General features: G+C 48.4%; 1 protein-coding gene across 7 annotated transcripts in view; it reads right to left on the reverse strand.

Moving 5' to 3' along the window:
- Positions 1 to 16,515, reverse strand: part of FYCO1 (FYVE and coiled-coil domain autophagy adaptor 1) — a 79,770-nt gene that overhangs the window by 4,318 nt on the left and 58,937 nt on the right. For 5 of the 7 annotated variants that reach the window (XM_021068198.2, XM_021068193.2, XM_084986526.1 and 2 more), the window contains 3 exons: positions 12,962 to 13,057; positions 9,232 to 9,442; positions 1,651 to 1,760 (listed from right to left, as the gene is read on the reverse strand). In XM_021068198.2, coding sequence (XP_020923857.1) covers positions 1,651 to 1,760; positions 9,232 to 9,442; positions 12,962 to 13,057 — 417 coding nt within the window. Of the gene's footprint in view, positions 1 to 1,650; positions 1,761 to 9,231; positions 9,443 to 12,960; positions 13,058 to 16,515 lie in introns of those variants that run through there. The other 2 variants (XR_014822215.1, XR_014822214.1) reach the window with 1 other exon arrangement.

Consider the following 16,515-nt stretch of genomic DNA (forward strand, 5'->3'; position numbering starts at 1 on the left):
CAGACCACAGCCACTTCTAGGGATAAGTGGGAGTCAGCTTGAGGCTGTGCTCCACCCTCGGCATGCTCTCCTCAACCTCTCTGTCAGCCCGCAATGGGGCTCAGTGAGGTAGTGAAAAAGCTGGCCGCCGCTGCAGAAGAAACTGGGGTTCAACTAAAACCCGCAGAGGGAAGAACAGAGCCTGTGCCTGGCAGGCCTCCACCCAGTCTTCTAACCACTACCCTATCCTCCAGCCCAGAAGGGGGTGAGGGCCATGCCCAGTCCAAAAGCAGCTCTTTGGACACACTGGGCCTGTGGCCAAAAGTCCTGCTAACTCCAGGTGTCTTCATGTTCATGGGTGCATGGATGTGGGGGCAGGAGAGGGGCAAAGCGGGGGCCCGTTCTTCTAACCTCTCCCTGGGAGTTCAAGGCCTGGAGGTGGTAAGGGGGTGGCACTCTTGCTTTCCCTTAGAGTATCTTATTAAGTTATGCTGCTTAAAGCCAAGTGGGCTGGGAAGGGTGTCCATGTGCGGGGATGTGGCCACTAGCTCAGGGCTGCACTCAGAAAGGATGTGGCTGGATGTTGATCAGGCAGGTGTTATACAAGAGGCAAGCCCTTATTATGGGCTTATGCTGAAGTCAGAAGACATAAAAGGGACAGGTGCCCAGTAACCTTCACCACCTCTGTCACCCCTGTCTCATGTCTCCATGAAGCAGGCTCCTGGCCCATGGGAGATGCTCAACCAATGTTGGTCCTCTGTCCCAACAATGGCCCCTCCTCCATCCTTATCTCCCTATATCCCCATCCTCCCACACCCAAGCCCTACACTCCTGGACCTGTATCTTCCCAGAGTTGGTACCTGCGCCTCCACTCCTATGAAGACAGGACCCAGCCGTTTCACCTCACAGTCTGGTACTTATTATTTCAAGCTTAGCCTTCATTCCTTTGCTTCTCTCTCATCTACCTATCTGTCCACCCAATCCTTCCACTCTATTTACTGAGCTCTTCTCGGGTTTGGGCAGTGTGGATCTGGACAGCAGGGAGGCCAGAGAGCATCCTGGGTAAGAGCCCAGAGCCTGTGGCCAGGCCCCTGGGTTCAAATCCACTCCACCACTAGTTGTGTGACTTAGGAGTGTCACTCTTTTCTCCTTGTGGTCCTCAGTCCCTTAGCAGTAACATGAGGAGAAAGTCCGCATGGCATGAGCTCCGTGGGGCTGAACTGAGTGAGGGAGAGTGGAGAACACCCTCGACACACAGTGCGACTCTCTTAAGTATTAGCCTGTGTGTGACACTGCCTACAACAGACACTGGAACACCACAGTAGAGGTCTAAAATCAAAGGGCTACTGATAATAAATGACTGATTATTAAATCACTTCTTTTAAACATCCACCTCTATTCTTTCTTTTTTCTCTTTAGGGCTGCACCTGTGGCATATGGAGGTTCCCAGGTTAGGGGTTGAATCGGAGCTGCAGGTGCCAACCTATGCCACAGCCACAGCAAGGAAGGATCCTTAACCCACTGACCGAGGCCAGGGATTGAACCCACATCCTCATGGATACTAGTTGGGTTTTTTAACCTGCTGAGTCATGATGGGAACTCCCACCTCTGTTCCTGAGACCAGGTGCCAGGTGTATGGATCTGGATGCTGATGAATGCGGTGGCCCTTACCTGGAAAAGGTGTTGTCAAAGATGAGCATGTAGATGCCTGGTGTGCGGACCTTGAGCTGACCCTGGATGTTTTCCTTGTGGGAATTGCATCGGGTGGTGGGAATGAGCACCTGGGAGGAAAAGCAGACAGGACAAGTGTCATGGATGCTGAGAGGGCACCATGGATCCTCTGGGGAGACTCTGCTCTGGGGAAGGAAACTGAGGCCCAGGGATGCTGAGTGTCTGCCTCATCTGAGGCCAGAACTGAGCAGAACTGGGGTGCAGATCAGCCCCCAGGAGTGGTGGGGGACCTTCCACATGCCCTGGGTTTGGCGATAACTTATGATGGGGGGAGGCTGTAGATATGTTTCATCCAGAATTATGAATTGGTCCACATCCCCAAAGAGTGGTCCCCAGCCTCCTCTGACCATGGCCAGTGTCAGAATGCTCCACCATCTGGAGGCACAGCTCCTTTCTGGCTTCAGGAATCTGGGGCTTATTCCAGGTGAAATCCTGTCGGCTCTCCTGCTGGCACTAGTGTCGCCCTTAGGGATCTCACAGGCCAGGCCTAGCCCTCCGTCCACATCTCTCAAGCACGTTGCAAAGCTGCTGGGCCCACTCCCCTGCAGGCCCACTCCCACCCCTGGCTCCTCACTTAGCCCCAGTTAGTCCATATACCCCAGAGCCCTTTCATCTTTCTATGTCTCTTGCTTCCTCTCTACCTCTCCTAAGAATGAGAAATTAATCCCAGGAGACATTTATTTTCTAAGGACATGTTCTAAGGGCCTCACTGTCAGAGGCCAAATCTGAGCAAATGGTGTGAGCTGGACAGGGCCCAAGCTGGGATCTTTGGATGGCCAACCTCTTCCCCAAGAGCAGAGTCTTCAACCTGCTGGACAGATAAGATACATTTTAAAACTGAAGATACAGGAATTCCCGCAGTGGCACAGTTGTTGCAGAGGTGTGGGTCCAATCCCCCACCTGGGGCAGTGGATTAACGATCCAGCATTACTACAGCTATGGTGTAGGTTGCAGCTGCGGCTCAGATTCAATCCCTGGCCTGGAACTTCCATATGCCATGGTTGCAGCCAAAAAAAGAAGAAGAAGAAGAAGAAAAAAAAAAACACCTTAAGATATAATAGGCAATAAAAAATAAGAAATGACACAGAGCCAACCAAAATTAATAACACTTTTTAGACGGGACAAGCACCTAGAGGGTCTTGTCTCATTAAGCAGCCTTAAGCCTCAGATTAGGTTGCCTGCTCATGAAAAATCACATAGATCATGTAACATCTTAGCAACATCAGGCTCCTAAGGTGGTGAGCTGCCCCACAAGTGACCAATTTCATTCTTTACAAAATGACATGTTCTTTTTTTTGAAAATGCGATGTTTGCTCAATTTAGTTTTAATTTTTTCCTATTAAACATTTTTCAACCTGTGTAAGATGACCAAATCCAAAATAGTTATAAAGGTGTGATTATTTTTTCAACTCAATCTTATAGCAGCTGTGTATTTCTTGAAACCCTAAATGTTGGCCACAAAGTTCCCAAAGTGAAGTAAGAGTAAGGGCTCTACCTTTAAGGATCTTGTGGTTCAGTAGTGAAAACAGGCAAGATAACATTCAATTATGTTGGGCAAAAGTATCACAAGGGGAGAACCAGGGAAAGGTGCCTATTCTAGCCCCTGGGTAGGAGAGAGGAGAGGCAGAATCAGGGAAGACTTCCTGGAAGAGTCAACACTAAGCTTGGACAACTGAACTAGTTACAGGGAGGTCTGACAGCTACAGGCCGGGGGTGGGGGGAGGGGGGAAGAGGGGTGAACAACATGTTCAAAAGCATGGGAGAATGGCTAAGATCTACCCTCCCAAGGAACAACCAAAGATAGACAAAATATCCAAAACAACAGTTTTCAAGACAATGGACATCAGGCAACGATGCACAGTGATCTTTGAGAGAACGAGGTGAGCCCTACAATTGCCCTAACTTACTGCTTTGTGAGGGAAAAGAGAACAACAACCAGATGGGACAAAAAAAACCCCAAATAAGATAAGAGACTTCAACCTCACCTCATTAATAATCACGTTAAATGTAAGTAGGCTAAACACCCAATTGAAAAGCAGAGATTATCAGGCTGGATAAAAGCAACCCCAACTCTATCATGCCTACAAGAAATACAATTTAAACATAAATATACAAATAAGTTGAAAGTACAAGGATGTATAAAGATATACCATGCCAATACTAGTCAAAAGAAAGCTGGATTGACTCTATTAATATCAAAGTAGGTTTTATATTAAAGAATATGGCCAGGGATAATTTGATAATGATACAGATGTCAATTCATCAAGAGGACAAAACAATCCTAAACATTTATGCCCCTAATGACAGCGCCTCAACACACATGAAGTGAAAAGTGATAGAATTAAGTTAATAATTACAGTTGAGTATTTTAATGCCCCTCAATAATTGATGGAATAAGTAGAGAGGAACTCAATAAGGAAATGGAACACTATCAACTAACTTGACCTAACTGATATTTACAGAACACTGCACTTAACAACAGCAGAACACATATTCTTTTCAGGTGTACTTGGAACATTCACCAGGTATGCCATATTCTAGGCCGTTTACAAAAAGCAAAAAAACAAAATACAACTTAGATGTAAAAAGACTCGAACTATACAAAGTACATTTTCTGACAATGGAATTAAGTTAGATATAAATAGCAGCTATTGGGGAAAAAAGCCCAAAATATGTGGAAACTAAATAACACACGAGTCAGAAAGATCTCAAAAGGGAGATCCCAAAGGCACGGGAGAGACGTGCAGAACACACAGTATCTTCCAGACAGCATAGAACACTGGCTCCGGCTGGAAGCTGGTGCTGGTCAGGGAGTAGGAAATGCCTAAGACAAGCCTGGAGGCAACAGAGATGGATGGGGACCTACTATGTGTGGACTCCGGAAGCCACTTTTGTACATGTTATCTCGTAAGTTCCACTAATGTTCTATAATATTTTAATCCCGCCGGGGACCGAGAATCCCAGGAGGGAGGTGGAGTGGTTAGGTCTATTCTTGTGGTCCATAACCTAAGAATTCTGAGCCTGGCCTAAGACACTTCAGCAACCACATGCAGGAAGAAGTACTGGAGAGAAAGGCCTGTTTTTTATACAGGGACCCCAGCACCTCAACCTTCCTACACACCACCTTGATTACAAAGCATAAACCAAGAGCTCGTTAAGGCAGCTCCTCTGAAGAGGACATGTTCAAGCTAATACTCTTCACTTCTTCTTCTTCTTCTTCTTTTTTTTTTTTTTGCTTTTTAGAGCCATACCCATGGCATATAGAAGTTTCCAGGTTAGTGGTCGAATCAGAGCTACAGCTGCTGGCGTACACCACAGCTCACAGCAACACCATCCTTAGTCCACTGAGCGAGGCCAGGGATTGAACCCGCGTCCTCATGGATACTAGTTGGGTTCGTTTCCACCACACCACAACAGAACTCCCTCTTCACTTCTTTAAAACATTCTATTCTATAGACTTTTTTGTTCATTCCAGCCGCTATTTTTTCTTCCACAGTCAAAATCTGTTAAGATTTTCTTGCTGTTATTTTAAATCAAACAATCAGAACATTTAGGAAAGATTAACAAAGGTTCTAGGGTGAAAGCTCATGCAGCCAAGGTGATGTCAGAAGACTTGGGTTTTGGTATAAACCTGAGCAAGACAGATCTCTGCCATGTGAGCTCCAGGGCATCTCCTATAGCTCCCAGTGCCTGGACAGCCATACCTCGATTTATGCCATATGTCTGCAGCAGTCCAAGTAGGTTTTATTGATCTCTCGGACCGCTAGTGGCCTGGGGCCCTAGTGCAAAGCCAAGGTTCTATGCTAAATAGAAAAAGCCAGAGGTCCTGTTATGGCTCAGTGTTAAGAACTGGACACAGTGTCCATGAGGATGTGGGTTTGATCCCTGGCCTCGCTCAGTGGGTTAAGGATCCAGCATTGCCGAGAGCTGTGGTGTAGATCACAGACTCAGCTCAGATCCCACGTTGCTGTGACTGGGGCATATGCTGGCAGCTCTGATTCTACCCCTAGCCCAGGGACTTCCATATGCCGAAGGTGTGGCCCTAAAAAGAAAAACTCAATCACAAAAGACCACTTAAAGCTTGATTCCACTCACATGAAATGTCCAAAACAGGTAATCTCATAAGGACAGAAAGTACATTGGTGGCTGCTGGGTGGAGGCTGGGTAATGGGTACAGTGTTTCTTTTTGTTTTGGGGATGATGAAAATCATCAAATGATAGTGGTGAAGGCTACACAACTCTGTGAATAATACTGAATAAAAACCTCAGTAATTGTACATCTTAAATGGGTGAATTATACCTCATAAAGCTGTTTAAAAAAAATTAGAAGTCCAGGGTCCTTGCTCCCAGCCCTGGTTCTTTCCAACTCTCAGAGGCCCTGGGCAGGCCTCTGAGCTTCTCTAGTCAAAGACAGAGGCAGGGCCTGGTCTTAGTCTCTGGCATATACCAAGATTCAGGGACTCGGTCTGCATATGGGTAGCATCAGGTCCTTGATTTACTTCTTACATCAAGTGCTTCTCAAGTTCACAATCGCTAACCTCAGCATGGAAGCATGACCTTGATGGAGGAAGTCCCTTTGAAGAGGGTGGTCCCGGGTGGGGAGTGTCTGATGTCTCCTAGAGATGGAACTGGCCTGCTGTGCTGTTCCCTCTGCCTGGATGCATCTCCTCTAACCCATGTCCCCCCTCCCTTCCCAATAGCTTTTCCTGGTTTGGCCCAAGGGTCTCTTGACCTGATCACTGCCACCCAGGCTGGGTGAGGCATCCTTCCTAGGTGTCCGTCCCTGCAGAGCCTGCCCACTCCTAGCATGACAATCACCACTTGGAATCACAGTTACTTCTCTTTTTTTTTTTTTGCTTTTTAGGGCCACACCTGCAGCATATGGAGGTTCCCAGGCTAGGAGTCAAATTGGAGCTACAGCTGCCAGCCTAAGCCATACCCACAGCAGCACAGGATATGAGCCACATCCGCGACCTACAGCACAGCTCAGATCTCCAGCCTGCTGAATGAGCCTAGGGATCGAACCCGCAACCTCATGGTTACTAGTTGGATTTGTTTCTGCCGTGCCACAATGGGAACTCCACACAGTTGCTTCTTAATAAGTTCTCTCTCTGATCACACCAGGGGCTCTGCAATGGCAGATCCTGTGTTGTTTCTAATCTCTTTATCCCCAGTGGGCACTACAGAGTCCAGCGTACAACAGAAGCTCAGTAAATGGTTATAAACAGAGAAAATACACAGCACAGTTCCTCCTATCTGAACCTCCATGAGCGGAAAAAACCCTAAGTGTTGCAATCTGCACTGTGTCCCACTGTTCCCTACAAGGTCCAGGCTGGTTAGGGGATCACATGGGGAGTTCCCAGGATAGATGCTAGAGATGTGAGCTTGGACATTGGTTCTCCAGGCTGATGTCTGTCCAGGTCCCCAGGCAGAAATAACAGCTGCCCCACAGCTGACTGGTGACAGTAGGCCTGAGAAGGCAGAGGAGCACCTGAGCACCCTTCTCTCTCACTCTGCAAACGGGTTCCTTCTTCCCCCTAGCGTCCACTGTGGGAATGACAACAGTAGCCATACCCTCCAGGCCAGGAGGGAGCCAGAGATGAGGAGGGCTGACAAGTGCACTGGTGAAGCTGCTGCTCCTCTGCAAACCGGGACTAAGACCTGCCTCACGGACTGAGATATGTGCCTGTTGGCCGGGCTGAGCCTGAATCCGCTCTCCAACCACATGCCCCAGGACCTCCTGGGTGGATGTTCAGAATTGCTCAAGGAGGGGCTTCAGGGCTACATGTGTGTGAGGCTGTAAGTCCCCAAAAGGAAAACAGGGGCAAAGCAGTTTTGAAATGAGCATGAGATCCAGTAAACAAGGCCAACTTGGGTGGAGCGGGGCCGGAGGGGAGGCTAGAGTTAAATTTAAGGAGAAAATCTGAAGAGGACAGACATGACAAAGCAGCCTCTACAATGAGCAGGCGCCACCCATGCAGGGTTGGGCGGAGAGCAACCCAGGTGGACACCCATCCCTCCGTGTGGATGCCAGGGCCGGAGCAGTGATCTGTGCCTCCTGCGACTCTGGGCCTTCCCTGGCCCTCACCACCAGCCCCGTGGGATGCCCAGGGGCCCACATGTGTGAGGGACTAGTGGATGTCAACACAGAGACTTCTCAGATGGCTTCTTTATACAACTTCTCTCTTTGATTCTTGCCATTCTTAGAAAATGGAGATCTTGTATTAAGGATCCACTCTAGCTCCAATCCAGCCTGTGTGACACATGGAATTCATGTTTCCACCCAAACCAGCTCTCCCTCCATCATTCCTCAGCACCTCCCTGCTGAGGTTCAGGCATGGACTTCAGACCCTCCCTCTTCCTTAGCTCACAATGAATCAGCCCTCCCACCCCCACCCCGGAGGTCTATTCACTCACTGCCCTATGCTCCCCATCCCACCCCATCATTTCTACCCTGGCTTCTTCCCCTTGATATGGACCAGTGACTTTCAACCTTGACTGCCTCCTGGGATTACCTAGGGATGCCTGGGTGCACCCTAGAGATTCTGACTTAGTGGTCTGGGGTACTGACTCACAAGTGGGTTTAAAAAAGCTTGCCAGGTGTTTCTACTGTGCAGCCAAGACTAAGAAAGATGGTCCCAGGCACTGCCAATATGCCATGCTCAGAATGTGTTAGGAGTTTAGAAACTGGTATCTGTCACGAGATTTCCAGTCCAACTACCCTAGTGATACATGGCCTGTGATCTTTGTGAGGTGAGATGCTGAACACCTTGAGCTCAGAGCTGGAAGCAGAGATCCTGGTTACCACCTCCCACAGTGACCGTTCTTGCTCTGCATGGCTTTGTTAAAAGATGATCCTCAGGAGTTCCCGTGGTGGCGCAGTGGTTAACGAATCCGACTAGGAACCATGAGGTTGCGGGTTTGGTCCCTGCCCTTGCTCAGTGGGTTAACGATCCGGCGTTGCCGTGAGCTGTGGTGTAGGCTGCAGACGCGGCTGGGATCCCACATTGCTGTGGCTCTGGTGTAGGCCGGCGGCTACAGCTCCGATTGGACCCCTAGCCTGGGAACCTCCATATGCCGTGGGAAAGGCAAAAAGACAAAAAATAAATAAATAAATAAAACCTACTAAATAAAGAGATACAGATAGGTTAAAAGTAAAAGAATGGAAAGAGATGTTACTGTACAAATATAATTAAAATAAAACCAGAGTTACTTTAAAAAAAAAAAAAAAAAAAAAAAAAAAAAAAAAAAAAGGATGATCCTCAAACTGAGTCACACATCGTATTCCTCTAAGTCTCACCTACAGTCTGCAGATGGCCCAGGAGCGGCCTTCAGACATTAGAAGACGGCTCTCCCGAGCCTTGGGTCTTTCCTTCCCCAGGCTGGACAAGCGCAGGAGCACCACCTGCTCCTCGTGAGGCAGCTCGGTGGGCTTTCCCACCCTGGTTTCTCTCTGTGTCCCTCTCAGAACATTCTAGTAAGGTCTGCCTGGGCATCCTGCTGGCTGGGAGCCAGCCTTACCTTACACTGATCCAATGGCGTGTCCTCTGCCTCCCGGAAGACCACGCTGAAGGAGATACTCTTGGGGTCAGAGGAGAAGACCCAGCTGATGGTGAGGCCTGGCTCGGCCACGCTGATGGGGATGAGGCTGTAGGTACTGGACCTCACAAACAACTCCCTATTGCCCTCCCCGAAGTTGGCGATCTCTTCCACTGTGAGGGGTAGTTTTATCCTAAAATACAAACGCAGAGAAGAACCTGATCAAAGCAGGAAGAGTCTACTGGTCATGTTGTCTGTGGCTCAGGTGACCAGAGACCCTGGAGGCTCTTAGGAGGACATGATCTGGGTCACCATGACTGACACACTTAATCACGAGAGAAAACTGGATGTGCAGCTCCTGCCAACAGATGTTTCCTGGGTACCTACCATGTGCCTGGCATAGCTCTAGGCACTGGGGACAGAGAAGTAAAAAATACAGACAACCCATGCCTGTAAGGAGCTGGTGTGGTCCCATGAGCCGGCTGGAACTGAGAGGATGGCCTGGGCTGCGCTACACCCCTCACGGGCAGGAAACGCAGGCTGACACAGCTCTCCTGCCACTGCCCTGCAGCTCAGCTGTCCACTGTCTCTCCTCTCTTTTTTTAGTTCCCCACCTCCCCCATTTACCTAATTAGCACCAGCAGAAAGCACAGCCATCATTTGAAACCTCCTGCCCTTTCAATTGTCCTTTTCAGAGGAAATCCGGGGCCTGCTGCAAGATTGCAAATGGGCAGCACTTCAGCTTTTTTTTTTTGCTTTTTAGGGCTGCACTTGCAGCATATGGAGGTTCCCAGCCTAGGGATCAAATTGGAGCTACAGATGCCGGCCTATGCCTTAGCTCACAGCAATGCTGGATCCTTAACCCACTGAGGGGGGCCAGGGAATGAACCTGCAACCTCATGGTTCCTAGTCAGATTCACTTCTGCTGCATCATGACAGGAACTCCACTTCAGCTCTTCTTAAATGCAAACACCCAGACACTTTAAGGCAAGGAAGTATGATGGACTTCAGAAGGTAGACTTCTTGGGGTTATGTCTCCTGTCCTAACTCTAAAAATTCAAAGGGCTTGGGGACAGTGAGTTCCCCTGCAGGACAGTGTGGTGTGAAGAACATGCAGGGTGGAGGCAGAGGACCCGACGCTGGTACCTGCCTTGCTTCTCAGCTGCTGCGGGACTCACCCGCACATCAGCCTCAGGTTTTCACCTGCAGACAGGGCAAGCACACCTGCCTCCTGTCTGGGTTGTGTCAGGATTTCGTTAAGAGGATGAACCTGCCCTGAGGGGGAAGGTCTCCCTGGTGGAGTGGCGCCCCCTCCTGCCCTGCAAATCCGGAGGCCACAGGTGAGCTTGGCCACAAGGGTGGGGCCCCCAGTGCAGAGTGTAAGGCCCTGGCAGTCTCATCTCCCCTCCTCTACTGTGAAAGGGCTAACTGCTCGCCAATTTCGAGTGTTATTGCAATGGCGCTTTGAGGAAGCATGATGCTTCTGTCTACATGTAAGCTAGATTCAAAACGATAAAGAAACTCCATCTAGGTCCACACAGGTTTGATCCAAAGCTACTGCCTTTCTATTACACCAAACTACCTTTTGTGGAGAAAAATACTACTGTCCCTTTTAACACGGCGGGGGTGGGGGGGACCTCAGAGAAGGTAGGTAATTTGCCTAACACTGCACAGCAAGTAAGTGGTGGCATTGAGTTCTGTTGGCTCCAAAGATGTGGAGGTGGATGGAAATGCTCCCCAAGTTTTGCAAATGAGAAAACGAATCAATGATTAAAACACCAAAACGCGGAGTTCCCGTCGTGGCGCAGTGGTTAACGAATCTGACTAGGAGCCATGAGGTTGCGGATTAGGTCCCTAGCCTTGCTCAGTGGGTTAAGGATCTGGCGTTGCCGTGAAGTGTGGTGTAGGTTGCAGATGCAGACGGGCCTCAGACCCCGAGTTGCTGTGGCTGTGGTGTAGGCCGGTGGCTACAGCTCCAATTAGACCCCTAGCTTGGCAACCTCCATATCCCTCGGGAGCAGCTCAAGAAAAGGCAAAAAGACTGGAGGAAAAAAAAAAAAAAAAAAAAAAAGCCCGGGGAGTTCCCACTGTGGCTCAACAGGTTAAGAATCTGACTAGTATCCATGAGGTGGGTTCAATCCCCAGTCTCACTCAGTGGGTTAAGGATCCGTCACTGCCACAAGTTGCAGCATAGGTCGCAGATGCAACTCAGATCCTGTGTTGCTGTGGCTATGGTGGAGGCCAGCAGCTCCAATTCACCCCTAGCTCGGGAACTTCCATATGCTGCAGGTGCAGCCCTAAAAAGGAAAAAAAAAAAAAAAAAAAAAAAAAAAAGAGAGAGAGAGAGAGCACAAGAGAGAAAAAAGACTGTTGTCTGCAAGACTCAGATCATAAATGTAAATTCTACTTGTTTTCCTACTTCTGGCCCTATCCCTCCATAGTCATTCTCTGCATGACAACCAGAGTGACTCCTTTTCTAATGTAAGATAGATTAAGTCATAATTCTGTTCCAAATCTAATTACTAAGCTCTATTTCCCTCAGATTGAAAGACAAGGTCCCTGTAATGGCCAAGAAGGCCTGATGTGGCGTGGGCCCCATTCCCTCTCTGACTTAGTCACCCTCCCTCTCTTTGCTTCAGCTACACAGGCTCTTTCCCTGTTCCTTGAACACACCAGGCACCACCCTGCCCCAGGGGCTTTGCACTGACTGTTCCCTCTGCCCGAATGCTGTTCCCTCACATGTCTGCATGGTAACTCCTTCAAGTCTTTCCTTTTAGTTGTCACTCTATTTAAACGTGAAACCCCTCCCCACTTGTCCTACTCTTTGTTTCTTTTTCATAGCAGGTATCACCTTGTATGCTTTACTTATTTACTGATGTTTATCATTTGTCAACTCCTGCTGGAATGTAAACTAGACATGAGGGCAGGAATCTTTGTTTCTGTTGTTCACTGATGTGCTCTAAGGAACTAGAACAATATCCAGCACTTAGTAGGTGCTGGACAAACATCTGTGAATGAGTGACTGAATCTATTCAATGACTATAGTGCAATCATGCAGCCTCTGGTTGCAACACTGGAGAAAAAGAACGAGATGGGGAAATACCCATGCAATATTAAGTTTAAAGACTGTGAAAGAAGATGCAGAATATCTATATATTGGAAAATTATGCATATTAATATAAAGAAGACAGGAAGGCTACATACCAAAGTGGTTTGCTTATCTCTCTTTCCTGATTTTCTCCAAGGAAAATTTTTTTACAATAAGAGAATAAAGTTATTTTCTAAAAGGAAGAATACAGGGCATAAAGGTGAGGGAAGAACTACTTTAAAGGGACAGAGGGAGCTTCCCGGGAGGATGGAACTGTTTCGTATTTTCTGTGGTTACATGTAGGCCAGTTGTTTCTCTTTTCTGGACCTAGGTTTCCTCTTTAGCAGAACTGGGAGTGGAGGTCTGAGTTCTGAGGCTGGGTAAGCCCTGGCCAAGCTGGATGTGGGGGCTAGCAGATATCTGGTGATTGCAATGTATTATTTGTCAAATTCTAAGCAATGTACATTATAAAGGGGGAATTTTACCTTGTATAGATTATATCGGGAAAAAAAGGAAGAAAAAAACCAAACTTGAAAGCCACTGTGGGTGTCACACCTGAGCCTCTGCTGTCCCTCCCCCAAACATGACACTGAGGTAAATCCAGCTCAGGGACCCATCACTTACATCAGTTCGCCTGACTTTAGCAAGCAGATTTCAGCATCCTGCCCCATGGGCATGTCTTCAGTGTCCTCAGGGGTTAGTGAGTTTGATGTGATGTCCCTGAAATGTCACCAACAAGAACACAGTCTGTTAGCTATCAGAACACAATGTCCTGCATCCTGAGGCCTGCAGCCTTGGAGTCAGGTGGCCAACCTTGGGATGCACAGGGAACCCTTCAATCACAGAGGTGCAGTGATCTCCCTGATGTCTTCCCAGTGGGTGTGGGAGGGTGACCATAGCACAAAGGACCACAGCCCTGTCCCACACCAGCAGAAGCACAGCCACAGGGCAAACTTGCAGAGCTGGCTAGACGAGCTTGCTCTGGCCCATTTCTGGGGCAGGAGAACAGGCATCCACAGTGTGAGGCTCTTGTTTGATTTTTATGCCTACATACATACACACTTGAGTAGTCACGTAAAATGTATTTCTGACTGTGGGATGGGGTAGAAAACGTTTAAGCAACTCCTGGAAGATGTCAAGATTTTTTAAATCCTTTGTCATTTGAGAATGACAGGGGACAAAGGCAAGGCCACTAGGGGGCACCCTATCTCCTTTTGTTGCCATTGAGGTGTTTCAGTAAAGATGCAGGACAAATTCATTGCCCACAGTGACCTTCCTCCTCCCCTTGCTCTGGTTATGGGGGCCCACTGCTAGCTATGGTGGCCTCTTATGGCTGATGGCACATCACCCTTTCCTGTCCATCTGAGTTTCCATTCCTCAGCCTGTGGTCAGTCCAACTGAACCTGTTTTGAGATGTGTATGTCTATCTGTCAACCTGCTCCACCCTCTCAGGAATGGTCATCTTGGCCACAGCTGCCACATTTAGCCTGAGCACCTGCCTTGCACAAAGCCAAGATAGTCTTCCATCCCAAATGTCCCCAAGGATGTGACCAAGGCTCCACTTCAGAAACAAGAATAAGTGGTGACCAACAGCAGGGACGCAGAGGAAATCCCCAGCAATGTGGTTCAAGGGTTCACGGCTGCCTGGATGAAGAGTCACAGGTGGGGTGCCTCTGCAGCTGGAATCTATATAGTATTTTCTGGTTAGAAATCAAAATGCCTTAGCCTCTTTCTTCTGTAACTTTAAGACTGCAAACTGCCTGGGGAGCAGATTCTCTGGTTGTTCAGATTGGCTGAGGAAGGCAGGGCGCCTAGAGAGCCTCAGGGCATGAGAATCTTGTTCCTCAGAGGGCTCCAGCTACCCCTCCGTCTTGCTAAGCCGGCACGGATAGGAGTGTTGCTCTGCCTGGCTACACGGGGCCCCACAGTCCCCTAGATCAGCCTCCATCTGAGAACAGTCTCCTGTGAACTGAAGAGGACTTTGGTTTACAACTGCACAGTCCAATACAGTAGCACCAGCCTCATGTGCTTGGTTAAAGGCAAACTCATCAGAATTAAAACAAAGCTAAAAAGCTTGGCTCCACGGTTGCACTGGCCACACTTCAAAGCCTGAGAGCCACAGGGGGTTGGTGCCTTCTATGTTTTCATGCGCAGATACAGGCCATGCCTGTGTCCCAGAAGGCTCTACTGAACAGCTCAGGTTTGGAAAGAGGCTGAGGCATGCTGGGGGCCTCGTTCACTGTGCAGCTTGGGTGCATCTTTATTTTACTCTTAAATAAGCGGGATCGAGATGGTGGAGGAGTAGGACATGGTGCTCACCTTCTCCCACAAAGACAGCAAAAAACCCACCATCTACATGTAGAACAATTCTCACGGAACATCTACTGAAAGTTGGCAGGAGACCTCAGACTTCCAAAAAGGGCAAGAAACCCTCCACATAACTGGGTAGAACAAAAGGAAAAAAAGAGAGAGAGAGAAGAGAAAAAAAGGAATCAGGACAGGAGCAGCACTCCTGAGAGGAAGCTGTGAAAGAGGAAAGGAATCTACAACCTGGAAGGCCACCTAACTGACGGGGAGATCAGCCGGGACAGGGGGAAACTCAAAGCCTTGGAGAAAAGTGCAGCAACCAGACTGAGAAGGGCAAAGCGGAAAGAGAGTGCCTCACAGGCCATCGGTACCTACCACTACCCGGGACACCACGGTCTGAGACACTGGGCTGGGTGCTGGGACTCAGGCTTCAGAGGTCAGTGCAAGGGAGAAGACTAGGAACGGCTACTGGAAACAGCCTGAGGGGCTAGGGAGCTGTTTGCCACAAGCTGGGGAGTGGATCATCACAGCCGAGAGAGTGTGGAAGGAGGCCTGGGCCCACTAGAGAAGCAAGGCGCCATTGTTGGGGAGGGTGAGAGAAGGGGTGGGGTGGGGGGGGGATGCCATAGGAACATCTTTTTCTGTGCATGCGCAGGCTCTTGGGCATCAGAGTGCCTCTTGTGCAAGCTGTGGGGGTGGGTGCAAACTACTGCAGCCAGCTCAGACTCCTGAGGTGGGCATGGACCCCACCACTAAAGGTCCTGTAACAGGCACAGCCTGTGGCCCCAGTTACCTCAAGGGTCACCCTGCAACCAAGTGCCACCTGTTGCCCTCACTTCCTGTAGGAACACACACGCCCCATTGTTGCTGCTGCTAAAGGCTCTGGGAGCTGCTTCTACCTCCCTGAGGGTAAATGCCACTGCCCAGGGCCCTGAAACCATGAGCAGCCTGCTAGCCACCTCCCTTCGGGTCCTCACCACTATCAAGGGTCTAGCAACCAGGCAGTGGCTACAGGCCATGACCATTGCCTCCATCTGCCTGGAAGCATGCACAGGCCATACACCAGCACACCCTCTATCAGGGGATAACAGCCTGTACACACTGAGGAAAGAGACAACAAGCATCCAAACCAAAACCAGCCCTCATGCCAAAAAAAAAAAAAAAGGTAAACCCTCACAAGCTACCTAGGAATGCTCCACATATAAACAGCCCTTCAGGACTAGAGAAGATATTTGTTTTCCCTAAACTCACAAAGGAAGAAAAATATAAGCAAAATAAAAAAGCACAGGAACCATTCCCCAGTTAAAAGAACAAGCAAATGCCTCTGAAGGAGCAAACAATGAAATAAACCTCTGCGGTCTAACAGACACCAAGTTCAAAAAGGAGACAGTAAATATACTGAAGGAATTAAGAGTGGATATGAATAATAATGCCGATTACTTTAGAAAGAAACTAGAAACCATAAGGAGGAGCCAAGAAAAATTAGAATATTCATTTGTGGAGATGAAAGCTGAGTTACAGGCATTGAAAAGAAGAATGAATAATGCAGAGGAACAAATAAGTGACTTGGAAGATAGAATAATGGAAATCACCCAATCAGGACAGCAGAGAGAAAACCAAATAAAAAAATATGAAAGCTATACATGACATCTATGAGATAATATAAAGTGGGCCAATCTTTGCATAATGATTCCAAAAAAAGAAGAAAAAGAAAAGGGGGTTGAAAATATATTTGAAGAAATTATGGCTGAAAACATTCCAGATCTAAAGGAAACCAGTATTAAGATACAAGAAGTACAGAGGGCCCCAAACAAGCTGAACCCAAACAGACCTACACCAAGACATATTATAATAAAATTGGCAAAAGATAA

Source organism: Sus scrofa, chromosome 13 (genome assembly GCF_054392235.1).
Source record: "Sus scrofa isolate SSC_HxYL_T2T_F1_AM1 chromosome 13, Sscrofa_HxYL_maternal_Yorkshire_Landrace_v2.0, whole genome shotgun sequence".
NCBI lineage: Eukaryota > Metazoa > Chordata > Mammalia > Artiodactyla > Suidae > Sus > Sus scrofa.